Source organism: Pseudozyma flocculosa, assembly GCF_000417875.1.
Source record: "Pseudozyma flocculosa PF-1 unplaced genomic scaffold scaffold00007, whole genome shotgun sequence".
NCBI classification, from domain to species: Eukaryota; Fungi; Basidiomycota; class Ustilaginomycetes; order Ustilaginales; family Ustilaginaceae; genus Pseudozyma; species Pseudozyma flocculosa.
Genome location: NW_006920875.1, coordinates 70599 through 96826, shown reverse-complemented (window position 1 = coordinate 96826; position 26228 = coordinate 70599). Strand labels below are relative to the sequence as shown.

The following is a 26228-nucleotide window of genomic DNA, read 5'->3' as shown; positions in this document are numbered from 1 at the left end:
GCGCCAGCGCAGAGGGACCAGCTGGGCGGGCGTCCTCTGGCCCCGCGGCGCCCGCCCATCTAGAGAGAGTGTCGGCACACCGGCCGCCGCGCCCGCCGCTCCACAGAGCGCAGCCACAGCAGGCAGGCAGGCAGGCAGGCAGGCGGGCGGGCGGGCAGGTGGACAGACAGCAGCCGCACCCTGCGCTGGGCTACTCTCTGTAGGGGCTGGGCTCGACCTGCCTGGCCTGGCCTGGCCTGGACCCCCGTTTGCCACCACCGCCCCAAAGTGACTCGCCCCCGCCACACACACACGCACACAGCCGCTCGCTCGCCACCCGCGCCGCCGCTGCAGCCATCGAGGATACATTCTCGTCTCGATATCCTTCTTTCGCCACCCGCCACCACCCACATCCACACATCCACCCATCGCACATCCATCAACGCAAACCACGCACCTCACACACATACGCACACTCACGCAACAAGGCAACCCCATCCAACATCCCACGGAAACCAGCCCCCAGCACCCGCTGAGCCGCATCGCGTTCGTCGCCGACGAGCCTTGCCTTCCATCGACCCCTCCTTTTCCGACGGGTCAAAACCCTCTCCATGGAAGCTCAGCCACCCATCGTCATCGTCGCCTCCCGCTTTTGAGCTCGTTGCTCAGCTCTCGACGAGTCACCCGAGTCCCGCTCCCAGGCTCAGTCGACCTCTGCCCGACGCCACACCTATCACTGCCATCCCTCCCTCGCTCTCTCCGGAATTCGCGACAAGCCTGTCTGCCAAATAGTCGCCTCCAACAGGTCCTGGCTCTCATAGCTTCCACCTTCAGCGCCGCACCTTGCCACCACAACCACACACACCACCCTTCCCCATGTTTGCCTTCGTCGTCATCCCCGCCTGGGGACTTTGAGTCGGTCCCCGGTCTTCAACCACCGTACAGCACCTACCAAGGTCCCTGTCTGTCCGCCCGTCTCTCTTCGTCCTAGCGCGAGAAAAGACGCACGGCAGACTTCTCTCCGCAAGCTCTACTCCACCCTCGCTACCCACGCCCTCACCGGCCTCGACTGAAACTTCGCCCGCTCCCAAACAGCTTCAACGCCCCACCTCCCCCCTCCCACACTCCACTGCAGTGCGAACGGTCGCCGGCCAACCACAGCCGTCCCTGCTCGCACAAGTCTCATCGCTGCTCCTCACCTCACAGCCGACCTTCTCGACCAGGTCTGTTGTGACGGAGGGCGTCGAACCCACACCCCCCACGATAGCGAACCTCACCGTCGCCATCCCCCGGTCCTCATCTACGCGTATTGGTCCTCGTCGCACTGGTCAACCACACAAAAACACAACTCGCTCTACCCGCGCGCCCACCTTGACACCTGCGCACCGTCCAACGAGCACACTGGCCCCGAGGAAGTATCTTCACCAAGACATCTCTTCGCAGCCTTTGCATCCACCGCGCGCGCCGTCAACCCAAAGTCTCGCGGCCAGCTTCTCGCCGAGCTAGCCTCTAGACTTTGCCGCCAGCACCAGCGCCAAGGATGCGAGCCGTACACGACATGCGCCCCGTCGCGGGCTGCCCTCCTCAACTTCGCCTCACCGAGATGGCCGGAGCCGCCGCTTCTCATACGCAGCAGCAGCAGCAGCAGCAGCAGCAGGAGCTTGACCTCCATCTCCAGCCTCTCAATCACCTCAACCTCGCCTCGCACATCACCGCCTTGCAGCAGCAGGTGCTTGGACAACATTCCACGCGCGGCCCCTTGAACCTGCCCGCCTCGCTTTGCGGCAAGAGATCGCGGTCCAACTCCCACGCCTCGCCGTCTTCGCCTTCGTCGCCCTCCAGCTACGCCTCGGTCTTCTCGTTCGACAACGAGCTGGCCGACTCGGGCTACGACTCGCAGACCAGCGTCGAAGACTCGCCGCGATCGCGCAAGGCATCGTCGGGCGAGTCGCAGCAGCACCTCGACGGCCTCGCCGCGTGGCGATCGTCTCTTGCCAACCTCGACGTCGCACGTGTCTGCAAGAAGCTCAAGGGTATCCAGGGCGCCAGCGTCGTTGCAGTGCCCGCACCTCTGGCACCGCAGCCAACGATCCCCGCACCCGACGCCGGCACTGTCGAGGTCGTTGTTCCCACCGGCGCCGCTTGCGATTCGCAGCGACATCTGCCCACGGCGTCCAACGCCTCAACCTGCAGTCCCAGCTCGACGTCGAGCAGCGAGGGCAAGGTCACCTTTGTCGACAACCTGGTCGGTGAGTTTCACGCCGTTGTCGAGGGATGCAGTCATGCACGACTTCCGGGTTGCGCCTGTCCTTGTCGCGTGCATGCCCGACTGTGTTGCCGTGGTGGTTCATTGCACGAGATTTCCTCAGCCACGGTCCCGCTCACGCTTGCCCTCGCGCCGCGGCCACTTTTTGCCCTCCTTGGCTCTCGCTCCTTCTAGATGCCGCCGTCAGAACGCTCGACGCGATCTGGAACGCTTCCGTCACCGGTGGCTCCACCTCGTGCGACCTCGGCGAAAAGCAGACTGGCCTGCCGCTGCAGATCTTCGTGCGCGAGACGCTCCGACGCGGTCGCACCTCGTGCTCCACCCTCCAAGCCGCGCTGCTCTATTGCGTGCGGCTGAGGGACGCCATCGACAGGGCCAAGGCGCTCGCCGCCTCGCCCGCCCCGACCTCGTCCGCCGAGGACGTCGCCAAGGCGCGCGAGACTGCTAAGATGCTCAATTGCCCGCGCAGGATGTTTCTTGCCGCCGTCATGGTGTCGTCCAAGTTCGTGCAGGACCGCACCTACTCGAACCGGGCGTGGTGCAAGATCTCTGGCCTGCCCGTCAAGGAGCTCGGCCGCATCGAGCGCGCATTTCTTGCCGCCATCGACTACCGCCTCGTCGTCGGCGAGTCTGAGTGGGAGGCGTGGGTGTCGGAGCTCATGAAGCCCACCGCCACCCCGGCGCCGGCCCCCGTCGCTGCATCCTCGACCGGCAGCGCTGGCCGCGGCAGCTTTGCCCGCTCGGTCTCGGACAACGTCACCGGCGCTGCGCTTCCCCTCGACACCGAGCTGCGCGCCGCCAGCCCGCAGGTGCCCAGCCAGGTCCATCCAAAGTATCGCCTCGTCGATGTCGCTGCCCCGGCTGCCACCTCTGTGTCGGCGCTGTCGTCGTCTGAGGCGGCCGCTGCCGTCGCCGCCGTCGCCGCCTCGGAGATGTCGTTGCCGTACCCGATCCAGCGTTGAGCGGGGCCGCTACCGCTGCAAACGCCTCCAGAAGGCTGACGGCTGATGGCCGCGAGCGCCATCGCTCCCGTGGCCCGCCGCCTTCGCACCGGCTCACCTATCCAAGGTCCAGGGGCGGACACGACGACCTCGGATAGGCCTGCCCTCTCCCCCCCTCACATGTTCTATCCCCATCCCCCTCATACCCTCCACTGTCCATCGTGTACCACCACGCTTGCAGACCTGCATGATCCCCATCGCCCGCCGCTCGCCCGCCCACCCACATCCTGTACCACCACCGACATCCCAACTCCGGCATTCTCCCGCACGCGACTCTCGCCACTGCCACCCGCTTTCCTCCCCCTTCCATATGCCGTCTCTCGGTCGCCTGCTCTATGCCGGGTAGCCGAGACGACAAAGAGCTGCTCACCGGTGGAAACCTCTGCCGTCCTCGTCACGCGCAGTCCTCTCGCCCTCTCTCCACCCCCAGCTCTGTACCACCACCTCCGCCGCCATCGCCGCAACCCCCACTTCCTAGGCCTCCAGTCGACTCCTCGACTGTGTCACCGTTGCTTTACCCCTTCCTCTTTTGCTCTTCTCTTTTCCTCGCTGTACCTCGCACCCTTTTTGTGCTTCGGGGACCGCTCGCCGACCCATTGGCATCGCCGTGCGGATCCGTCTTTGCCCGGTCCCTCTTTGCGCTCGCGCTCCTCTTGGTCTTTCGCTCTAGTTACGCACGCTCTTCCCTCTTGATCTCACCCCCTTTTTCCTTGTCGCGCCCCGCTTGCGAGCATGTTGTACCGTCGGATCGCCCCCTCTCCCTCTCCCTCTCCCTCTCCACTCTCTATTGAAACAAACACACATCTATGACTTATACGACCCTCGCTCGTCGTTGCGTCGTGGGCATGCAAGACGATGCAGGGTAGAGGGACGACGACGACTTTTATTCCTGCTGCAACAGCTCGACCACGCGCCGAGCCTCACACCTCTTCGAGGCAGAAAGCACCAGCATCTCCCTAATGGCTACAAGTACCAACTTTTCCAACCTCTCTCTCATCTTCCCCTCCCCACCTCGATCGAGTTCGTCGAGTGCAGGATGGAAGTAGACGAGCTTCTCCTCGACGATCTCCGCAAAGGGGCGCGGCGACGAGGGCGGAAAGGGAAGACGGTGCAGCGGAGGCTGAAACGTCGTCGACTCGGTCCACTCGGCCGCCGTGTGCGGCCGCCCGAGGAGCGAAAAGATGCTCGATGCCAGCCCGATTTCGCCAAACGAGCCCGCAAACAGCGGGGCGCGTGCGTACCCCCGCTTTCCCCTTGTCGCTGCTCGCGGAGGTGGTGGTGGTGGTGCTGTCATCGCCGAGGGAGGTGCGGAGGTGTCTTTGCCCATCGTCGTGACCTCGTCGTCGTCGTCATCCCACAGGGCCCGTTGCCATGATGGTCGATCGTCCCCCTCCTGTACTCGCTCGTCGTCCCACGTCTCGTCGTCCTCGTCGTCCTCCTCCGTCTCCTCGACGACCGTCTCCAACGCGGTGAAGAGATGGGCCAGCGTCACTCCAGCCGCCCAAATGTCAATCTTGAACGCGTCGTACCCGTCTGTCGGAGCAAAGAGGAGCTCGGGTGCGCGGAAACAGCCGGTGCCCACCTGGAACACCGCTCCGCTGCCGTTGCTCCCCTCCTTGGCGTGACCGACGCGTCCAGGCCCGGTCTCGGCTCCAGCCGCAGAGGGTGCCGCAGACGAGAGGTCGAGGGCGGTGCCAAAGTCGATCAGCTTGACCGTCCCATCGGCCGATACGAGGATGTTGTCCGGCTTGATGTCGCGGTGCGCGATCCTCTGCTCGTCGTGGAGGTACGCCAGGGCCGAGAAGAGCTGCGAGGCGAGCGAGACGGCAAACGAGGCGAACTTGCGTCGAGGCGGCGTGGAACAGAGATGGGACAGGGAGAGGGCGGGTCGATGCCGCTGCACGTCGAGATCCTGGTCGAGCGTGGCCACGATCGAGGACGGTGCGAAGCAAGGGTCGTTGAGGAGGTCGGTCAGTGTGGCGGGGTAGAGGGGCATGTGTAGGTCCAGCACCGTCCCGAAGGGATCCGAGGTATCCTCGACGGCGGCGAGGAGCAGGACAATGTTGCGGTGCGATAGCCGCTCGAGCATCGACACTTCGAGCTCGACCGAGTGGGGACGGCATTGGTCCTCGACCGTCACGCGCTTGATGCAGATTTGCCCCGGGGTGCCCGCGTGCCGTTCTACGAGCTCTCCCAGCAGCGATCGCGGCGGAGCGCCGCGTCCATTGTCTGAGTCGAGCGCGAGGCTCGTCCTGTAGACATCAGAGCACAGTCCGCCGGAGTGTGGCGTTAGCCTCGATGTGGTGGCCAGCGTCACGATGTCGTCGGCGGCTTCTTGCTCGATGGCTGGATCGGTGCCGTGCACACCTAGCTGGCCACGGCGAAAAAGGACGCCGCCGACGAGCCTCCTCGTGTTTTCCGGCGGTGTCGGATCGACTGGGACGTCGTCGACGGACATGGTGCGCTGTTGAGTGCTCGACTCGAAGATGTAGCAAGGAGCAGACCGAGACGCGTCCGCCTGGCTCGTCTGGACTGCTTGGCGGTGCAGGGCGTCGCTGCTTCCCGGCTGCCGAGCGGCGATGGAGTTCGGAACGGCCCGCGTCCGAACGTCGAGTCGAGGCGATGCTGCGCAGAGACGAGCTCGAGGACAGGTTCGGGATTGTTCCGCTGCGAAAAAGGTTGGGCGCCGGTGGTTGTGAGCCAAGTCAAGGCGCGAGTTCCAGACGAGGCCTCGACAGGCACGGCAAGCCTGGCAGGCCTGGCAGCGCAGCGAGTGCAACTGCAGCTGCAGCTGCAGCGGGGGAAAAAGAGGCGGGCGGCTCGGGATGTGGAGCGCGGCGCTCGGCGACATCCCGGCCGCGGGCGAGCTCAAAAGAATGGCGTGCACGGCCTGGCCTGGCCTAACCGCTTTCCTCGCCCAACACACCTTGCCAGCCTGCCTCGATACCATCACCGACTTGGCCAGCTCAGACCTACCGATCATCAACCTGCGCTCGTCTCGGCTCGGTCCAACCCGACTCGCCCTCCATCTCTGCAACCCTCTCGCTCGCTCCTTTGCCTTCCTTCTTTTTCAGCTCAGTTGCGCACCCCGCCTCGTCGGACAAGCCGACAGCCTCGCCGCTGCTACCATGTGCCGCCTTCTCGGTGAGTTGGTCTTCACTGGCTTCGATCTGTCTGGTCCTCGTCCGAAGACGGACCTGCTCATCCAGCTTCAAACTTTCGCCGTCACCGCCACGCCTTGGCGCTTCCGTTGCAGTCTTCAAGGGCGCGGATCCGATCCAGCTCTCGCACCTCATCACCCGCCCGGCGCACAGCATCATCAACCAGGCGTTTGACTCGCGCCTTCGCCTCGACGCCACCCGCGCCGTCAACGGCGACGGCTTCGGCGTAGGCTGGTACGACTCGACGCCGGATCCGGAGCTGGGCGACGCGCCCTGCATCTTTACCAGCGTCACCCCCGCCTGGAACAACCAGAACCTCCAGCGCATCGCCGAAAAGATCAAGTCGCCCCTCGTCTTTGCCCACGTCCGCGCGTCCACCTCGGGCGCCCTCTCCGAGACCAACTGCCACCCTTGGAGATACGGCAGGCTCATGTGGATGCACAACGGACAGATCTCGGGCTTCAGCAGGATCAAGCGCCGCGTCCTCACCTCGCTCCCCGAGCCCCTTTTCCTCTTTCCCCAGGGCCACACCGACTCCGAGTTCGCCTTTGCCGTCTTCCTCAGCCATCTCGACGACCCGCTGAAAAAGGAGCAGTTCTCCTACAAGGAGCTCCGCGACGCCATGCTCGCCACCATCGGCGACTTTAACCAGTGGGCAAAGGAGGCCGGCGTCAAGGAGCCCAGCCTCATGAACTTTTGCGTCACCGACGGCCAGAGCGTCGTCTGCACGCGCTACGTCTCGAGCAAGGAGGAGCAGGCGGCCAGCCTCTACTTTTCTTCGGGCACCTCGTTCTACGAGCACGCTCCCGGCGCCTACCGCATGGTCAAGACCGACAAGCGCGAAAAGATCATCGTCGTGGCCAGCGAGCCCTTGACTTTCGAGAAGGGTGAGTGGCGCGGGCTCGTCAGCCTCGGACCGCGTCCGCCGAGCCGCAACACGCTGGCTAACACGATTTCCCCGCGTCGGCCCGTCTTCTTTGCCAGCCGATTGGATGGAGATCCCGACAAACACCTTGGTCTGCATCACGCCGCGGATGAATGTGCTGCAGCTCCCCATCGTCGACGAGTACCACCTTTCGCACAACTCGACCACGGTCCGGAGCCCCACGTTTGCGCTCAAAACGGGCTACCCGCCCTCGGTGTCGGGCAGCCTGAGCAGCTTTGCCACCGCCGCCGCCGCCGCCTCTGCAGCAGCTGCCGCGACGACGGCGGCGACGGGACAGCCCTCATCATCATCTCTCTCGTCTTCAATCACATCAAACAGCTCTCAGTCCAGACCGGTCAACGGGACTCATCTCGGCGAGGCTCATCTGCCGTCACCACCCGCCCTCGACCCGACGCTAGGCCTGTCGGTCCCCCGGCCAGCGGATCAGGCGGCACAACAGACGGTGCATTGAGGTCGTCGGCCGCTCGTCGCATCGCAGTGTTGTCAATGCCGTCTCTTCGTAGATCGCTCGTCCCTCTGTACTATACCCTCGATGAGCCACGGACTTGCCATGAACAACCTTTCGCCGAGTCACACACGCCCGGCCGAAGTGGCGGTCGGGCGGCGCGGGGACCAGCTCTGCGGCCGTGGGCTCAGCCGGCCTCCTCCGAGCGGGGGGGCGAGCCTCGGAACTCGGGCTCGATTTTTTTGAGGCAGAAGATGCTCGACGCTCGACCCCGCTCCCTCGGACGGCCGAAGCCGAAGATGCTTACCGCCGCCACCGTCGAGCAGCCTCCACCACCACCGTCACCACTCGCCACCCCTTGCGACGCTACCTACAGCAGCACATCAACGCCACTTCCGCATCCGTTCGATTCCCTTTCTGCCCTAGCTTACCATCAGATTCTCCACCTTCGCACCAAGCCACTGACAAACCAGACTTCTAGCCAATCCAGCCCACGCTCCACCGGCATGCCCACCTTCTCATCGAAACCGCTTCGCCGCCCGCCATCGGCGCTCAGCCGCCTGGCGCCCAAGGTCCGACAGCGCCCGGTCCTCTTCTTTGGTCTTCCCTTTATCATCACCATCGTCGGAGCCTCGTTCGGACTTAGCACCCTCACCCAGACCCGCTACGACTACAACGCGCAAAAGGTGCAGACCATCACCAAGGAGGAGGAGCTCCGGCTCAAGAGGGACAGGAAGAAGGTCGACCTCAGGGAAGAGTACTTTGTGAGTCGCCCCAGCTCGCGTATCTAGCGTCGTGGCGGACAGGGCTGACAAGTCATCTGCTGCTGCCACCTCTCCTCTCCGCTCCGGCGAGTGCAGAAGCTGCAGGCCAAGTCCGACGAGCTGGACGAGTGGGAGCCGAAACGCATCAGCAGGCCAGAAGGAACACCGGAATGGGGCGTCCCGCCAACGTCGCCGTCGGAGTCGTCGACTTCCAAGGGCAAGATCTCGCTCGAAGGGCTCTCCCAAGCCGACGTCAAGGCAGAGCGGGACGCCGGCATCTCGAGCGAGTCGATCAAGCCATCCGCCAAGCACCCAGCCGTCGTCCTCGGGCCGGACGGCAAGCCTTGTCGAGCCTGCAACTCGAAGCTCGCCTTTTCCGCCGCCTTCAAGAAGGCGAAACCGGCGATTGCCAGCCCGGTCCCGTCATCTGGTGGAGAGAAGGAGGGCAGCGCCAAGGCTGCCGGTGCCGCGGCCGCAGTGGCAACTGCGGGCAGCGCTCTCGGCTCTCAAGCATCCACGAACGACGCCGCCGACAGCGACCAACTCGAATGCCCACCAGACGGCATCGAGCTCGGCCGGTCCACCTGGACGTTTCTGCACAGTGCCGCCGCCTACTTCCCCGCGTCGCCGACGTCGGTGCAGCAAAGCTCGATGCTCGCCCTCCTCACCTCGCTGCAGCACCTCTACCCGTGTCACAGCTGCGCCGAGGCGTTGGGGGAAGAGTACCGGCGCGAGGAGCGCGACGGGGGCTGGGAGGAAAAGGGGTTGAGGATGAAGGAGGCCGTGCGGTCCGGGCCGGCGCTGCGCAAGTGGCTCTGCGGCATCCACAACGAGGTCAACCACCGCCTGGGAAAGGCCGCGTTTGAGTGCAGCGAGGAGAGGTTGAACGAGAGGTGGAAGGATGGTCCGGCGGACGGGCGATGCGATTGAGCCGGCTTCGCTGCTGGGACGGTTGGCGAATGCAGATACCTTTGGTCTCAGGAGATGCATCATCGACGTGCGCTTGTCGTCATGGCTTCAGTACCAAGCCGCCAGGTGGAGTGTCACGGCCAGAGACGACGTGCCGTTCCTTTGACGACAAAGCAGCCTGACACCCGAACGTCGGACGCCGAAGGTCGCAGAATCAACGCACCCACGCATCACGTCGCACGCATCGTTTCGCTCCTTGACGCTCGACGGGGCACAGGAACCAGCAGCGTTCTGTCTTTGCAGCGAAGAACAGGGAGTGCCTCCGAGCCCGTGCCGCCACCAGGCGAGGGCGACTGAGGTTGTCGACCCGCTGAAGGTATCCATCCCTGCTCGGTCTCTTGAGGTCGACCAAACCTCGACCGTGCAGCCAGCCGTCCATCGCTGGACCTGCGGCTTAGGGGCTTCGAGCACCTTTCAGGCAAGAATCAATGGCGGGCCGAGGTGAATAGGCGCAGGGTGCCGCCGCTTCGCCGCCTGGTCGTTACGCCGCAGGAATAAGCACCGAAAAGCAGGCCGCTTACGCTTCCGTACCTGTGTCGCTGACCTCTCGAGTCTGAGCGCGGGAAGTGGGCGCGCGCGCCTTCGTACCGGCCAGAACGGTGGGTCAAATTACTAGCGAGGATACGGACAAGAGCGTTCTACCCGCTCTGTCTTGTGCGGGAAGCTAGCGGAGGCGACAGGGTGCCGCGACGGGGAAAAGTCCTTGCGACGCTCAGTACAGACTTTCCTCGTTCTACTCGTACATGCGGGATCGAGTCGAGCCACGCTTGTCGACGCGGGCGGTTGACAGGAGGATACGGGCAGCAGGATGCGATGCGACTGCGATGCGCCCGCCGGCTCGCCCAGGAGGCTCAGCTCAGGCGAGGGATGTTGAAGGTCTGGGTGCCAACTGCGAGGTTGAAAGGTTGGCACGACGGCAATCAGCGTCACTACCATGACTGCGCAGCGGAGCGCGGGTGGCATACGCAGGGCGATGCGTGCTGTTCGCGGCTGGACTCACGGACGAGGGTGCAGTCGGGGGATTTGCCATGGCCTCGAGTCAGGATGCCGAGAGCCCGACCAGCATCGGACGTGGGATCAGTGCCGTCGACACATCCGTACATCTGAACCGAGTCCAAGGCCTTCTGCAGGACAAAGAGTCCATCGGTGTCGGTGAATTGCAGCGTCCAGGTGCGCCAATGCGGGGCAATCGAGTTGAAGCAGAGGTACGTCTTGCCACCTTTGGTCTCGCTGCTGAGCGTTCCGATGCCAGGGATCGTATGCTTTTTCTGCAGTACCAGGCCTGTGGTCCACTGACCGTTGATGTAGAAGCCGTCGCAGGCGACCAGCCAGGGGGCAAGGGTGAGGAGGGCGATTGAGAGCCTCATGATGGAGCTTGGAGGGTGTTTCGACCAAGGGATTGGAGAGGTGGTTCGCACTGTGTGCAGGATGTTGAGAGGACTTTGCTTCTCGGCTGGAGCCTCGCATCGCAAGCTTATATACGTGTGCACCAGGCCTTCGACGCGGTGCTTTGCCACGGGCCAAGCTGGGCATCTATTCACACTGGCTGGTTGGCTTCCAGCAGCAACGCACCGACCGGCCATGCATTCCGTGTCATTTCCTCTCGCGATGAGGGCCTAAGGTGACCAAAGTCGATGTAAGGCATCGAATAAGAGGTGGGGGACCGGGGGCTTGACCGCTCTCTTGCGGCGTCAGCATGGTTCGAGCAAGCGATTGACGAGGAGAAACGCACCCACCGTACGTACGGACTTCCGAAGTGGTACCCACCTCGGCCGTGCAGCCGGCTGTCTGTGGGTCAGAGGAGTTGCCGCTGAAGTTGAGGTGGTGGGCACTGAGCGCGCAGTCACCCTAGAGGAACAAAGGCTGGCAGCATCTCGCGCCCTAGACAGTAATGACTGACCGGCGTAAGGTTTGGCTATCGTGGCCAAGGTGGGGTCATCGCAGGGTGCCACTCGGCCACCTTGACCTCACGCCACAGGGGCAGCCGTCAACGAACAGGCTAGGCTGCCTTCGCCTCCCCGCCCGTGTCACCGACCCGTTTGGATCAAGCGCGGCAAGTCGGCGCGCCTTTGTGCCGGCCCGAATGGGTCAAGCAGCGTATAAACATCGTCAGACTGAATCGAAGCAGACAAATTACGGTGTCGACCAAGGTTGGCTTGTAGGCACCTTGGTGGCCATCCCACGATGGACCCTATTGCGGCACCTTTGGTGGGCCCGGCCAAGCTCAAGGTGGCCGGACAACCATGTCAGCATGACCTTGGATGCAAACTGCACACATACACCCGCTTGGGCCACTGCTTCTGATGGAACGAGCGATGCAAAGCGTCGATTCCACCAGCGACGGCATCTACAGGATGGTCAACCGCATCAAGAACGGGCTGGTAGCCAAGGGCAGCGAGAGTAACAAAAGAAGAAATGATCAGTGTCAGCATCTGAAGGTCACGATCAGGTGCGGGGCGCTTTGATGGACTACGTACCAGCGCGATGGGGCAAAGGCAGAGAGGGTGGTAGATGGTGGTGGGAGGAAAGGAGGAAAGGCGGTCAAGGTGGGTTTATATCCCCTGCAGCTCAGCCCGCTTTACCGTTGCCGGAGACACGTACTGCCACCAAGTCCCGCCGAGGGCTCTCCAGATGTGTCAACGAAGTTGCGCCAAGGTTGGAGGTCTATCGGAAGTGCCGCCGATGTTGGTGGCACCTTGGCGGCGATCCAGGCTCTACTTGGAAGGTACTACCGCCGCGGGGCCGTCTAGGCGACATTGGCGGCACCTTGGTGGCGCCTCCTCAAAGGTGGGCCTGGGATCCCGTCAAGGTGCCACCAACATCCCCTTGGCAGGGCCACCCAATAACCAAATCCGTCCGCTCTGAATTTTATCTGCTGGCTGCATCGCCAACGAACGTCGAAAGCCGCGCCGCTGACTTGCAGCGTTAATGAGGCCCATACAAAAGGCCCGATGGAAGGGAAAGGCACGCGTCTGCTTTGCTCTCCTGCAGTCATACGAGAGCCACGCAGCCCGGGCTTCTTCGTTTCGGCGCCTCAAGCCGAAACGGGCGCGAATGTACATAGTGGTCGGGCAGGGACGGCTGTGCTGAGCTCCATCGGGCCTCGCCAGATCCTGATGCGGCGTTGTCCCTTTCCTCCTGACGAGGCCCTCACGAGCGCTGCTGCGGGCGGAACATCTCGCATGTCAGACTCGTCGCCACATCGAGCGGATACTAGACCATGCAATATAGCGCCATGGTGCGACAGCACACAATGGAACTCAGACGTCGTCGCTCCAAACTCCATCATGTGTCAGCTCAGAACGCACGCTGCCCCGGAATCGAGCAGTAGCGGAAAGGAGAAAAGCTCGTACTTTCGCGCGCCTGTCAAGCACTGTGTCTATCCAAACGGCTAGAGAGATCGGCGAGGGAGGCAAGGAAAGCCGTGGCGAGGATACAGACTTGACTAGATAGTTGCTTGAAGGGGGCTGACAGGGCGACGAACAGCGTGGAATCCGCCCTGCTGAGTATTGCTGCAAAAGCGGCAACAGCAAAGCTCGACGCACCACGGCGCCCTTAACAGTGCCCAGCCGCTACGATCGTGCGCCACTGCCGATGTGACCCGACGCAGCTAAGATTCTCGCAGCTTCGAGACTGGTGGCGCGGTCGACGTGGAAGGGCGATGACAAACCACCAGGACAAGGGCATGGCAGAAGGCCAGCGCCCTGGCAAACGCCAACACTGTTGACGCGCCTCCGAGCTGGTGCGAGCCTAGCAGTGGATGAAGTTGCTGCAGCGACTGAAGGGGCCCAGCGGGTGACTACTGAGGTCGCCCACTACATCGCGAAGGTATAGGAGAAATTTCAAAACGGATCCGTCCGGGCATGTGCGAGTTAGACACGCATCGCGATGGCAACTGGATTCATGATTGTGGAAGCGAGATTGTTCTACTCACCGGAGACGGAGTACTTGCCCTTAGGGACCGGCGGCGCCAACACATCGGAGTAGAGATCAATTGCCTGACTGTTCTGAGCAGCATCCAGACAACCGCCATCGCTAGCTGTGTTGCTGAGACTCCCAGATTCGTTCAGCTGCCATGGGCCAGTCGGGCCGCCCTTGGCCGACTGGAAGCAGATGAGCGATTTGCCGCGGGCGTCGCCTTCCTTGCCTGCGTAGACGGTGCCGACATTGTTGATGATGTATTTGTATTGGAAGAAGAGGGTCGGGAAATCCGGTGAGCCGGCGACATGCCAGGCGCCGCAGCTGGTTGTGAACACCGAGGTGGCGAGGGCGATGAGGGGGAGAGAGAGCTTCAAGTCTGGTGCTGGCTAGAACGACGATTGGTTTGTGGGTTCAAAAGAGGCCGGAAAGGAGAAGCTGCAGGCTTGGGGTCGGTTGGAGGTTGGAGATTGAGTTGAGGAGGTTGGAGATTGAGTTGAGGAGGTTGGGGAGGCTACCGGCAGGCAGCATCGGCATTTTATACCTGTGCACACACGGTACTTCATAGCACGTCGCGGGGGGGAGTGGGTAGGGTCGGCGCGGCGTCCATCTCACCGACACACATGCCAGCGAGACAGGCGCTTGGAGCTCCGAGGTCCTACACTGTCAGCTCGCCCCTCGGCCATTCTTAAACTCACCCCACCCACTCCCGAGCAGGCATGCCGTCCGGAACTCAACATCCGATGGATCGTACGTACATACCTCGCACAGCACGCCGCGCCGCGGCCTTTCTGTTGTGGGTGCAGGTGGGGGTCGGTAGTATGGATCGCAGCTCAGTCGATTGTCTGCTGCGTGCATTCGATCGACGCCGGCGATGTACTGTATGTTGTGAGGGGCGAACAGCGAGACGCCCCACCGCGCGGCGTGCGCTGGCAACATCACAACCGAGCCCACCTTGAAACACTTACGCCACTCGGGCCTAGACCGACGTGGGGCTCAAAGAACGGACGAGGGATCGGTCGGGCCGCTGCGGGTACGTCAGCAAAGGCTCAAGGGTTCGGGCACAGACCAGACAAGCTCTGAACCAGCCTCGAGTGGATCGATGAGCGTAACGTGCGCGGGGCACTTTTGCCAGCCGGCTTGCTGCGTGGTCACGAGCCGAAGCGGCAGTGTATCCGCGAGAGACCGGCCAGCCTGTCGGGCGCTCGCTGACGGACCAAACTTGTCGAAGCGGGCGGGGAACAGGCTCCGTTCCGGCCCCTCATCCTTCCCGCGCCCTCCCTCTCGTCGCCTAACATCGGTTCGAGGATCGCGTCGGCGCGGAGAGAGGTGGCACATGGTGCGATGCCGTCGTCCACTCCAGCAGACGGTGTGTCAAGGTGCGCCTCACCGGCATTCCTCTCTGCCAAGGCAAGGCCGGCTGGACGCTGCTGCAAGTGCCAGGCGAGAAGCAGACGCACCTAGAATTCAGCGGCGCCACCGACGCGAGCGGGAAACAAACCATGTGATTGACGGAGCGGAGAAATTATTTTTGCCGCTCTCTACGCGATCATGGCTTCCAGACGGGACATAACGAACCGAGCCGGATGAGCACGTAGACGTCAACGGCACAGACGGGACGCGAGCGAGATTCGATAATTTTGCGCGGGCCGAGGATGAGGTACATAGGGATACAGCGATCGTGCGCGGACGACGGTACGTCGATTGACGGACGAAACGGGCAGGATGTTGTACAGGGACACGAGAGGGAAGGCGAAGGGCGGCACCGCATCAAAGAGGCGCAACGATGTCGACGACGATTGGCATGTCGACGCGACGGTAGTCGGGCGAGCGGCGGCGTTCTGAAGTATCGCAAACAAGAAACATGAGTGCAACGACAAAGGGTCAGTCGGACGCATCCCAGCGAGGTGGGAGGGCGGTACCACCGACAAGGCCTATGGCGGTGACGACGACGACGACGACGACGACGACGACGAGCGCGAGGGGTGCGCTGCGGCTCAGTTGGTGATGCATGATTTTGAGCTCGGATCTCGGCCCTGCCACTGCAATGGCTCACCGCTCGGAATGAAAGTTATGGGAAACTTATTCGTCATCGCCAGCAGGCGAGGAGGGCGACACTCCTAGCAGAGAAGAGAGACCGTGGCTGTATCGCGGTGCTCTCTCTCTCTCTCCTAGAGTCTCACATCCCTCCTCTTCCCGGCTCGTCCCGTCGTCGTCGAAGTGTCGCCCGAGGGCCGAAAGAAGAAGAAAAAAAAAAAAAAAAAAGAAGACACTCACGCAGCTTCCCAGAGGTCCAGAGGGCTTTGCTGTGCTTGCGCTGGTTTGCACGCCGGACAGACCCGGGCTGATCGAAAGATCACGCTTAGACTGCGGGGACGACGACAGGTGGGGAGCAATGTCCCGGCGGGAGAGGATCAGTATCCTGCATCCGGTTGAACCTGGCCACGCCTTCGCCCGGCGACGCGCGCGGTGGGTCGTATCATCGAGAAGATTGATGCATCGTAAAGTCGCTGGATCCGCAAACGCACCACCGGCGCGGTCCCGCCACGATCCGGACCCCGTGCGCCGGCACTCGACCCGGTCCCGAAGCAAGGCCACTGCCTCCACCGCCGACAGCCGAGGCAAGGCACGAAGGCTTCACACCTTTGGATGGGAGGCTTTCGCATACCGCAGGGTGGGTCCGAGCCGCACGAGCCAGCATCCTTGTCAGGAAGGGCACGCGAGGCCGGCCACTGCGAGTTAGTCGCCCCCCGGCGGCCTAGACGTGCGAGGCTTCCGAAGAAGCCACCCTCGAGAGCAGCGGTGGACGCGAGCGGCGATGCCCCAAAAGGACCGGTTCGAATGCCGTCGGCGCGAGGCAGACGGAGGCAGAACGCGCCGGGGCGGGGTGCGCCAGACGAGCAGAGGTGCACTTGTACCCAACCCCCGGGTGGGGGAAGCGTGCCAGAGTGCGTTCCGCCGCCGACGACCACGGCGGAAGGTCCAGCACCTTCTGAGAATGGATAAACTAGTTTTAATCATGAACGGAGGGCCCCCGGGCGAGCAAAGGACCTTCCCCCGCGCGTCGATACGGGGCCGGCGAGCTGGTGGCCACAGATCGATCTAGACACTCACGCTGGTCGCTTGCGTCAAGGTGCGGGTGCGTCCAGCGGCGAGGAGCCAGGCTGGACGAGGGGCCGGAGGCTGGCTTGCGAGCTATGCTGTGGCGACGGAGCGGGACAGGCAGTGGGTTCGATGTCGGTTAGTCGTCTAGGACATGCGACGATGGCAGCCGAGCTGTGCCGTGCCGTGCCGTGCCGCGCCGCGCTGCGCTGCCCGTGGAGCTGCCCGCTTCCTCTCTCCGCCCGGCAGTGGCGGATTGTCATAATGAATTTGGTAAGTTGGTATGAGTTGTCCACAAGAGGTTGCGAAGCCTCTATTCGGAAGCAGAACTGAATAGGTTTATAATCATTCGAGGCCGTGCCGGGCGGGGCGGGGCGGGGCGGCGAGGCAGCGGCAGCGGCAGCGGCAGCGGCTTGCAGAGACAGAGATTGACCCAACGAGACTCACGGGTCGCAGTGCGAGGGCGAGGGCGGGACTTTGAATGATGATCGAGCGAGGTCGGATGGCGTCGGCGTCGACCGGGCACGATGGTCTAGGCGGCTGCGGCGATCGTGTTGGAGGGGTGCGGGACTACGGTGCCATCGCGGTCGTCGTCGTCTTCAAAGTCGAGCGGGTCAAAGACGACGCGGATGATGAGGCTGCAGCTGGGGCAGCGTGCGACGTCTTCTGCGTCCTTGAGCTGCTGGCGAGTGATTTCGAAGCGGTCGCCGCAGGGGCAGGGGAAGTGGAAGAGGTCCTTTTCCTCGTCGTAGGCCATGTCCTCGAGCTCGACCTCGTCGTAGTACGAGACGGGCATGGTGGGCGTGGGCGCGGGTTGCGAGTGGATGCGGTGCTGTGTGTGTGGCGCGATTGGGTGCCGTGCGGTGCAGTACAGTGTGGAGCGAGAGAGGCCAGATACGGACGACGAGGGGGAGACTAGAGGCCAGCTCTGGGGAGGGAGGTACGTGCTACTTTGCTGGCTGGACGTGGACGTGTGAATCAAGGACGGGACGGAAGCGAGGAAGCGTTGCGGTTGGGCGGCGGTGATGATGATGTTGCTGATGGTGCTTGTGCTGATGGTGCTTGTGCTGATGGTGGCGGTGCTCGCCGATGAGGGATGCGCCGATGAGGGAGGAAAGGTCGGGCTGGGTATACTGCGTTTCCGCGAGGGACAAGAGAGGGTGGCAAGGTGCCCAAGAGGCGGCGGGTTGGGTGGCAAAGGGGGGCAGAGAGATGAGCAGGTGCAAACGTTGTCGTCTTTTTGAGGGGCGCGAGGCTGGCTGGCGCTCTGGCTGGCGCTCTGGCTGGCTCGAGGTGGGGAAATCAGAAAGCGAAGAAAAAGAGAAAACCTCGCAAGCCAACTGCGGAAAGCGCCGTGGATCAATCAATCACTGAGCCGGCCGACAAAGGCAAGAGGTTGGCCAGCCTCCACCTTGGAAGGTGGCCCCAACGCCTGGTCGCTGACGCGCAGCCGCTGTCGCCCTTTGACGGGCCTCGTACAGGCCACCACCACCACCACCACCACCACCACCACCACCACCACCACCATCAACAACAACACCTTCGCCATGATGCCCGTCAGGATGGCAAACACGCTACTACCTCGCCGCATCGCACGCTCCCTCGTCGGCACAACCAACGCAAGCATCGCGCCCGCATCGCAACCAACTCTGCCCGCCGCCGTATCCTCGCCCGGCCCCACAACGCACAGGTACAACTCTTCCCGAGCCGTTTCCCCGCGTTTCTTCAACTTGATTCGCCCGAAACACGCTGCATCCAAGCAGGACAACCCTGTCCATGCCTCTACCTCTCAACACAACGCTCGGCAAGCCCGCGCCCAAGCAGCTCAAACATTCGAGCCCCCACTGCCCGAACCACCCTCCGCCCACGACCTCACTCCGCATCAGATCAACCGCCTCCAACTCATCGTCGCCATCAGAGACTTTGGACACCACTGGGTACTCTCGGGCACCCACAACACACCCGCAAACGCTCCCCCCGGAGCCCAGCCCGGTCACCACTTTGTCAGCCGCCGTTACAGGTTCATCACCTACAACGAGGCCGTCTCCTTTGTCATCAAGGTCGGCTCCTACGTGCGCACCTCGAGCTACAAGCCCCCCCTCGGCATCACACTCGACCCCATCTGGCCCGCCGTCATCATCAGCGCACCCGTCCGCAGAGGGATCCGCAAGGACGTCGGCGGCCTCCGCGCCTCTTCGGGCAAGATGCAGGAGCGCCTTCGCGAGATCCTCGCCCAGCTCACCGACCAGCAAGCCAGCGACAATGTCGAGCTCATCGCCGAGAGGGACCAGCTCGTTTCGCAGCTGCGCGACCGCTACCTGCCCTTTGGCTGGGACGCCATCGTCGGCAGGATCGACCGGCAGATCTCCGAGGCCTACGAGCGCACAGACTCGGGCCAGGAGGGCGCCGTGCTGCCCGTGGACCCGATTTACAGGATGGAGTTGAGGAACAAGCAGCTGCAGCAGCGGCGTTCACAGAGGGAGGAGCAGAATTTGCGGGAGTCGCAGGAGCCGCAGGAGCAGCAGGAGTCGCACGAGCAGCACGAGCAGCACGAGCAGCACGAGCAGCAGGAGCAGCAACTCGACCAGCGGGTGCCCTTCCCCATTCCCGCATCGGCCGAAGAGATGGGATCGCCGCCGGCGCCCTCGCAGTCGGATCGCACGCCGCCGCGCACCGCCAACGCTGATGCCGAGGAGCAGGACAGCCGTCGCGTCGAGACTGACGGCCAGAGCCTGCAAGATCGGGTGCCGTTCCCCAGCGCTACGTCCGAGGGCCAGAGCGCAGGGGCGAAACGCACTCGGCCGCGTACGGCCAATGCCGAGGCCGAGGAGCAGAATAGCCGTGTCGAGGTCGATGGTGAGAGCCTCGAGGAGCGGGTACCTTTCCCCAGCGCCGCGCCCGAGGGCCAGAGCCACGAGCAGGATCACACGCCAGCGCGCACCGCCAACGCCGATGCCGAGGAGCAGGACAGCCAGCGAGTAGAGACGGATGGGCAGAGCCTCGAAGACCGCGTGCCCTTTCCGAGCGCCACGCCGCAGGGGGAGGGAAAGCTGTAGCGCGCGGGGTCGGTCTGGGCAGGGGCGTAGATGGCCCCCATGTTGTTTCCCGGCGTCGGCATCGCAAGCAGTTGATGAACAGTCGGAGGCGCAGAGGGAGAGTGTGTGTGTGTGATGCTGTCTGTGGGTTGACTCGAGGTCGAGATGGGAGAAGTAGGTCAAGAGGCCAGCCTCCGTTTGAGGCAGAGACGGTGAGGGCGCGGCTTTGGGTTCAGGATTCGACGTCGAGCGTCTGTGCGCGCGCAGCAGCCCTGTGGAGTGGAGTCAACCCCGCGCAGCCCGGCCATCAGAGTAGTGTCGCTGCTTCTTAGCTTCTTCTTCTTGACCGCCCGCCACCACCACAGTCCTCATCAAATCACTCTCTTTCCCTCGCACCTTTCCTCCCCCTCCGACGCTCCTCACTCTGTCGCCCCTGCTTCGGTCACTCCCTCCCCTCCTCGTCCTCTGCCGCCGCTTGCCTGCCTCGGCTAGAGCCATGACCATGACGGCCCCAGCGCAGCCAGCCGCACAAGTCGCATCCAACGCCGCACAGCCAAGCGCCGCCACCAAGGCCAAGGCAAAGGGTTCGAATCGCCCCTCTCCCGAGGAGATCGAGGCCAAACGAGCCGCGCGCGCCCTCAAAAAGCAAAAAGAGGCAGAGGACAAGGCCGCAAAGCAAGAGGCGATACGGCAGTCGCTCCTCGACTCGGGCGACGCGGACGGCAGAGTCGCAGGCGGACACCTCGACTCGCAGGGAAACACGCTCTACATCCCACGGTCCTGGGGCAAGGTAGCTTCCCCGCAGCGAGGCGGCGGCGACAACGGTACCGGCAACCACGGCGACCCCGGGCCCAAGGTCAAGTTTCTCAGCTGGAACATCCTCGCCCAGGGTCTGGTGCGACGCAAGCTCTTCCCCGGCTCCGACTGCCTCAAGTTCAAGGACCGTGCCGCCGGGCTGACGGCCGAGCTCTCCAGCCGCACCGGACATGGCTGGGACGTGGGCTGCTTCCAGGAGGTCGACCGGCTCGAGGTGCACGGCGAGACGCTGCAGCGCGACGGCTTCGCCTACGTCTACGAAAAGGGCTACAGGACCAAGCAGCACGGCCTCTTGATCGCATGGCGCAAGGCCATGTTTGGCGAGGCCGAACACCGCAAGCTGCTCGTCGACCTCGACGAGGAAGGCGTTTACGAGCCCGACCTGGCCGACGGCGGGCGTCGCCGCACCGCCTGCTCGAGGGTGACTCGCAACATCGGCCTCTTTGTCGCGCTCCGCTTTGCCGAGCGGCGAGGCGCTTCGACCGCTCCCGGCGTCATTGTGGCCACGACGCACCTCTTCTGGCATCCGATGCACGCCTATGAGCGGGCGCGGCAGTCTGGCATCCTTGTACGGCGGCTCGAGGCGTTCCGCCAGTCGCTGGGCGAGGAGTGGCGCACGGCCACCGTCGTGCTGGCGGGCGACTTCAACGACCAGCCCCACTCGGCCACCTACCACCTCCTCACGGGCAAGCCGCTCACCGATCACTGCATCCAGGAGATCCGCAACTCGACCGTCGTCCACAAGAGCATCGACGACAAGCGCGAGCGGGCGCAGGCGGCTCCCGGTGCGAGCGGGACAGATGCGGTCGACAGCGACAAGACCGCTGCCGAGCAAGGCGGCGAAGGGGACGGGGGCGAAGGTGAAGAGCAAGACGCCGAGGAAGGGGACGTCGACGAGGAGGAAGAAGAGGGAGAAGAGGGCGGCGCGGACGACCAGATGCTCAAGAACTGCCGCGCTGCGACTCCAGAAGACGGGCTGCTGACGATCGACGAGCTGCTGCAGCTCCACGACCTCTCGCGGCCGCTGCCTGGATGTAGCCCGGCCCAGCCGTCGACGAGCGGCGGCGATGCGGAGCAGGCACGGGGCAACGGTCGGCTGGGGCTAATGAGCTCGTACGGCAGCCACTACGGACGGCTGTGCGATCCAGAAGAGGTCGACAACTTTTTCGGCGTGAGTGCGGGCCGCTTCTCCCTGGCTTCCTTGGTCCGTCAGGGCACCCACTGACGCTCCTGCCTCGGCTGCCATCTGGGATCGCGCCCGTAGACCAAGAGCCGCGGTCGAGAACGACACGACGACGAGACGTGGAGACAGGGGCAGGACAATGTGCACACGGGCGAATCGAGAGAGCCTATGTGGACGATCTTTTCGAGCCTCTTCTCGCTGACGCTGGGTGAGTGTCGTCTTTGGCGGCGGCGGCGTCGTCGTCTTTGGAAGAGACACCCTCTTGTTGCCCGTGCTGACAATGGACCGCCCTCCTTGCCATCCGTGTCCCTGCCTGCGATCAGACTACATCTTCCTCTTTCCTACGACGGCCGGCGACGCATCGAGCGGGCAGGGCGAGGCAGCGACGGCGACGGCGACGGCGACGGCGACGGCGACGGCGAGGCAGGCTCGCTTCCCCCAAGTGACGAGGCTGCTGCGAACGCACCGGACCGAGACGCTTCAGCCGGGCGTGCCGCGCAAGGGGGTGTGTGCGTCTGACCACGTCGCCATCGCGGCAGAGGTGGTGTGTGGCTCGTCGCCGTCGCCGTCGTCGTAGGGCAGCTCGGCGTGAGAGGCGGGCAGGGGGTTGAGAGCCACTCGTGACCTGAGATCGGCCAGAGAGTATTGCTTCATAGAGGGATGCCGTACCGTCGCTTAGGGATGGAATGGAACGGCATGATGAGGCATGAGGCTGCCCACTGGCAGTGCTGCGGCGTGTATCTCGGCCGCCGCTGTCGATGCCTCACGCGGTGGTGCCAGGGCTGGCGTGGTGGTGTTGGGTGGCCCGCAGACGACGACGACGGCGGCGGTGTTGGTTGCAGCCCGCCTTTGCGTGCGCCGCCCAAAACTCCACACGCGGCCCCGCGGCGACTCTGGTGTTTGTTGGGCCGCGACGCTGTCGTTCCCTCCCTTTCCGCCTTGCCACCACCACCACCACCACCACCTCTCGATCCTCTTCCTCCCCGCCCCAGCGCGCATGTCGTCCGACACCTACTTCACCCACATACATCGCGACCCCATCCGCCACCCCACCTCCGCAGCGCACCACACCACCACTCGACATGGCGAGGGTAGCGGCGGCCACCACCGCGCTCGAGCCGTAGGCCCACACAGTACCGGCGCATCCTCGTTCCCGCCCCTCTACCTAGACCCGCAGGATCCGCGCTACCAGGATCTGCTCGACGGTGGCCTCGGCCTCGGCGGATCCGGTGGCCTCGCGCTCGGATCCACCTACCACCACCATCCGCAGCTCACCCGCCTCGTATCCCACTTCCTCTCCGACTCGGCCGCACACCCTTCCTCGGCCGCCTGGCTCGGTGCGGCGGCGGCAGGTGCGGGCCACGACGACGATGCCGACGACTCGGCACCGCTCGCTGGTGCTGGCGGCTGGGACGGTGTGGCGTCCATACCCCAGCCCCGCATCGCAAACGAGTACATTGCCCTCAACGAGGACCTCGTACCCGCCCCGCTCGACCTCGACGGCGACACGCTGCCCTCGGAACAGCACGCTTCCTACCCGTTCGGCAACCTCTTTGGCCCAGCAGACGGCACCCTGACGGCAGACAGCGCCGTCCTTGGCCACGGCTCCGGTGCGGGCCAACAGGCGCCGTCGTGGGCCAGCTCCGTCGGCCTCTCGGGCCTCGGCGCAAGCGGCGGTCCCGCTCGACTTGGCGGCCTCGACCTCATCTCTGGCCTCGGCGTGAGCGGCAGCGGCAGGAGGGGAGCGGTGCCCAGCAGCTGGAACGACTCGATCAACCGCGCTTCGAGGACCAAGCTCGTCGGTACCGGCGGCGCCGCGCTCGACTACGGCGCCGAGGCCCTGTCGTCGTCGTCGTCGTCGTCTGCGCACGCCGCACATCCCGACGAAGAGCTGTTCGAGGGTCAGTCCGGCGGTGGTGGTGGCGGTGGCGGCGGGAGCGGTGGATCGAGTCGACTCGCACCTCCGCCCCTCTACACGGGCCGAGGGAGCGCCCTGGCCACCGGCGCCGGGCCGCCGGGCCGTACGAAGCGCGCCGATCTCATCGCATCCGCCCAGGCGCTCAACGTATCACCGCTCCTGCTCTTCCGCACCTCGACCTCTACCGTCCTAGCGCCGCCCACATGGCCCTTTCGGCGGTACGGGCCGGGACCGACGTCGTACGCGGCGCTGCTACGGCCCTCGTCCAACATCCACGGCGACGGACCCGCCTCGGCCGCCACAGCCGCCTCGCTGGGCGGTCTGCCCGCCTCGGCCAAGATCGTGCGCGAGGTATGGACCGACCTGGCGCTCGAGGAGCTCGTGCCGCGCCACCTGGGCGTCACGGCCGCGACGCGGCACCTGTTTCCCGCGAGCCTCGTCGATGAGGTGCCGCACGGTGACGGCGAGGGGGACGCGGACGATGTTTCCGTCGCTGCTATCGACGCTGGTGCGGGAGGTAGCGGTGGAAGGGAGAGGGAGAGGAAGAGGAAGAGGGTCGTGGATACCGACGCGGGCTTTGCGAGGCGGATCGGGACGAGCGAGACGGACCCGCTGGACCGGCTGGGCGGTATCGCGCGCGAGGTGCGCGGCCACGCGGCGCGGGTCTGGGGCACAGCGACGGGCCGCGATGCCCGGCCCCGCACCGTCCCCTCCCCTCATCCCGTCACCGGCGACGGAGACGACTCGATGACGACGCAGCAACGACGGCGGCGGCGGGAAAGCGACTTCGCAGCCGAATCGCGACGAGACGCGGCGCTACGACGGTCCGATGGCGTTCGATATGGCTTCTCGCTGCCCCCTCCTCGAGTCGGTTCAGGTTCAGGTTCGACGGCGGCGGCGGGGAGAGGGTTCCGTCCTTTCGGCGAGACGCAACACCCCGATGAGAACGAGGATGAGGATGATGGTGACGAAGGAGAAGAGGAAGGGCAAGGGCAAGGGGGGAGGGGTGATGGGATAGGGTACGAGACGGCACGAAGAGTCTACCTGCAGGAAGAACGGGATCGCGTCTTCCCCTTTCTCGCTTCCCGATCCGCTGTCGGTGGCGGTGTTGGTGTTGGTGGTGGTGGTATGGGTGGCGGTGGTGGTGGTATGGGCACAAGGGCAACGTATCGCGTTCGAGGATGGAGGAGTCTCCATGGCCTCGTTCCACCCCCCGCATCGGGGTGGGGTCACCCGCCAGAAGAGGATGAGGATGAGGATGAGGACGAGGCCACGGACGAGGAGGAAGAGGGGATGGAGAGATCGGCGCCGTCCTTGAGACTGCGCTTCTCGAACCGCTCCCCTCCCTCATCACCGCAACCGCAACCGCAACCGCAACAGCAGGGTCGGAATTGGAGTCGCGTCCAGCACCACGACGACGACGACGACGACGCGGACGAGGGCGAGGGCGAGCAGAGCGTATCGGACCACGATGGATCGGATGCAGTCGACTACGAATGACGCAGGCGCAGCCATTTCATATTCCATCTCCCTCCATCCATCAATCCGACCGAGACTGCCGCCGACGATACACCATCCTTCATCCCTCTTCTCGGATGCTCCTTGGCCCTTGCGCACCTACTTCTTCGCAGCGCCACCAGCCGCGCCGCCGCGGTACGAGTGGTACGGGCTGGCCTGGTTGACGGGGAAGACGAGCGACTCGGCAATGTTGACGTGGGGCGGGCGCGAGGCGGCCCAGACGATTTCCTCGGCGATGTCGTCGGGCGTCAGGGGCTGCAGGCCGGCGTAGACCTGGTCGGCGGCCGACTTGTCGCCCCGGAAGCGCGTCACGGAAAAGTCGGTCTCGACCATTCCGGGCTGGATCTCGGTCACTCGGATCTGTGTCGCCGGCCGGGGCAGGTTCAAGCAGAGGGACGGGGGTGAGTGGGCGGATGAGCGGATGGGGAGGCCAAGCGATGGAAGGGCTGGACGAGGAGGGCATGCTCACGGGCGTGTCGACGAGCTCCTTTAGGAGCGCCGAGGTGAAGGCGTTGACGGCAAACTTGGTGGCGCAGTAGATGCTGCCACCCGGGTAGCCCTCTCGCCCAGCAATGGAGCCGAGGTTGATGATGTGTCCGCTCTGGCGCTTCTTGAACTCTGCAGGGGTCGAGGGGGGGACACCGGCGACAATCAGCCACAGCACGTCGAGGCGCGCCTCACTGGGTGCCGCCCCGCCACTCACCTCGGACAAAGATCTGGGAGAGGTGGATGAGGCCCCTGACGTTGGTGTTGAGCATGACGTCGATCTCGTCCGGGTCGATGTCGCCGACCTTGTCGGTGCCGAGTACGAGGCCGGCGTTGTTGACGAGGATGTCGACGTTCCTAGCCCAGTCGGGCAGCTGGCCGAGGAGGCCGTCGAGCTGGGCACGGTCGGCCATGTCGAGCGTGATTGCGGCAAAGTTGCCGCCGGCGCCCGACTGGCCGGCGCGGTTGGCGTCTGCGCACTGCTGTGCGGCGGCGGCGAGGGCGTCTGCGCGGCGGGCGGTGAGGACGACGTTGCAGCCGGCGCGCGCAAAGAGGATGGCCGTCGACTTGCCGATGCCGCCGGATGCGCCCGTGACGAGCACCGTCTTGTTGTGCAGCCGGGTGGTGTTGAAGACGGCCGACATGGTGGTTGCTGCTGGTGGGGTGTTGAGGCGGAGTGGGGCGGTGGTGTGCAGGTGTCGAGGGGATGCGAAGCTACGAG

The 26228-nt window shown here is 64.4% G+C and overlaps 10 protein-coding genes across 10 annotated transcripts; 6 read left to right on the top strand and 4 right to left on the bottom strand.

Moving 5' to 3' along the window:
- Positions 1-1519: 1519 nt before the first annotated feature.
- Positions 1520-3207, top strand: PFL1_02463 (uncharacterized protein; the record flags this gene model as incomplete). The annotated part of the gene is made up of 2 exons (XM_007879980.1): positions 1520-2228; positions 2420-3207. 2 exons carry the CDS (start codon positions 1520-1522, stop codon positions 3205-3207), a joined length of 1497 nt encoding a protein of 498 aa, XP_007878171.1.
- Positions 3208-4129: 922 nt separating this feature from the next.
- Positions 4130-5704, bottom strand: PFL1_02462 (uncharacterized protein; the record flags this gene model as incomplete). The annotated part of the gene is made up of 1 exon (XM_007879979.1): positions 4130-5704. One exon carries the CDS (start codon positions 5702-5704, stop codon positions 4130-4132), a length of 1575 nt encoding a protein of 524 aa, XP_007878170.1.
- A 670-nt stretch (positions 5705-6374) lies between these two features.
- Positions 6375-7804, top strand: PFL1_02461 (uncharacterized protein; the record flags this gene model as incomplete). Its single annotated transcript, XM_007879978.1, has 3 exons — positions 6375-6390; positions 6503-7294; positions 7392-7804. The coding sequence occupies 3 exons, from the start codon at positions 6375-6377 to the stop codon at positions 7802-7804; spliced, it is 1221 nt and encodes a 406-aa protein (XP_007878169.1).
- A 500-nt stretch (positions 7805-8304) lies between these two features.
- On the top strand, positions 8305-9492 carry PFL1_02460 (uncharacterized protein; the record flags this gene model as incomplete). Its single annotated transcript, XM_007879977.1, has 2 exons — positions 8305-8562; positions 8659-9492. 2 exons carry the CDS (start codon positions 8305-8307, stop codon positions 9490-9492), a joined length of 1092 nt encoding a protein of 363 aa, XP_007878168.1.
- An 890-nt stretch (positions 9493-10382) lies between these two features.
- Positions 10383-10898, bottom strand: PFL1_02459 (uncharacterized protein; the record flags this gene model as incomplete). The annotated part of the gene is made up of 2 exons (XM_007879976.1): positions 10383-10420; positions 10532-10898. 2 exons carry the CDS (start codon positions 10896-10898, stop codon positions 10383-10385), a joined length of 405 nt encoding a protein of 134 aa, XP_007878167.1.
- Positions 10899-15219: 4321 nt separating this feature from the next.
- On the bottom strand, positions 15220-17347 carry PFL1_02458 (uncharacterized protein; the record flags this gene model as incomplete). Its single annotated transcript, XM_007879975.1, has 3 exons — positions 15220-15290; positions 15727-15766; positions 17126-17347. 3 exons carry the CDS (start codon positions 17345-17347, stop codon positions 15220-15222), a joined length of 333 nt encoding a protein of 110 aa, XP_007878166.1.
- Positions 17348-18098: 751 nt separating this feature from the next.
- On the top strand, positions 18099-19607 carry PFL1_02457 (uncharacterized protein; the record flags this gene model as incomplete). The annotated part of the gene is made up of 2 exons (XM_007879974.1): positions 18099-18107; positions 18438-19607. 2 exons carry the CDS (start codon positions 18099-18101, stop codon positions 19605-19607), a joined length of 1179 nt encoding a protein of 392 aa, XP_007878165.1.
- Positions 19608-20088: 481 nt separating this feature from the next.
- On the top strand, positions 20089-22162 carry PFL1_02456 (uncharacterized protein; the record flags this gene model as incomplete). The annotated part of the gene is made up of 3 exons (XM_007879973.1): positions 20089-21573; positions 21667-21793; positions 21909-22162. The coding sequence occupies 3 exons, from the start codon at positions 20089-20091 to the stop codon at positions 22160-22162; spliced, it is 1866 nt and encodes a 621-aa protein (XP_007878164.1).
- Positions 22163-22582: 420 nt separating this feature from the next.
- On the top strand, positions 22583-25003 carry PFL1_02455 (uncharacterized protein; the record flags this gene model as incomplete). The annotated part of the gene is made up of 2 exons (XM_007879972.1): positions 22583-24145; positions 24884-25003. 2 exons carry the CDS (start codon positions 22583-22585, stop codon positions 25001-25003), a joined length of 1683 nt encoding a protein of 560 aa, XP_007878163.1.
- Positions 25004-25120: 117 nt separating this feature from the next.
- Positions 25121-26151, bottom strand: PFL1_02454 (uncharacterized protein; the record flags this gene model as incomplete). Its single annotated transcript, XM_007879971.1, has 3 exons — positions 25121-25381; positions 25491-25639; positions 25725-26151. 3 exons carry the CDS (start codon positions 26149-26151, stop codon positions 25121-25123), a joined length of 837 nt encoding a protein of 278 aa, XP_007878162.1.
- Between the last annotated feature and the right edge of the window lie 77 nt (positions 26152-26228).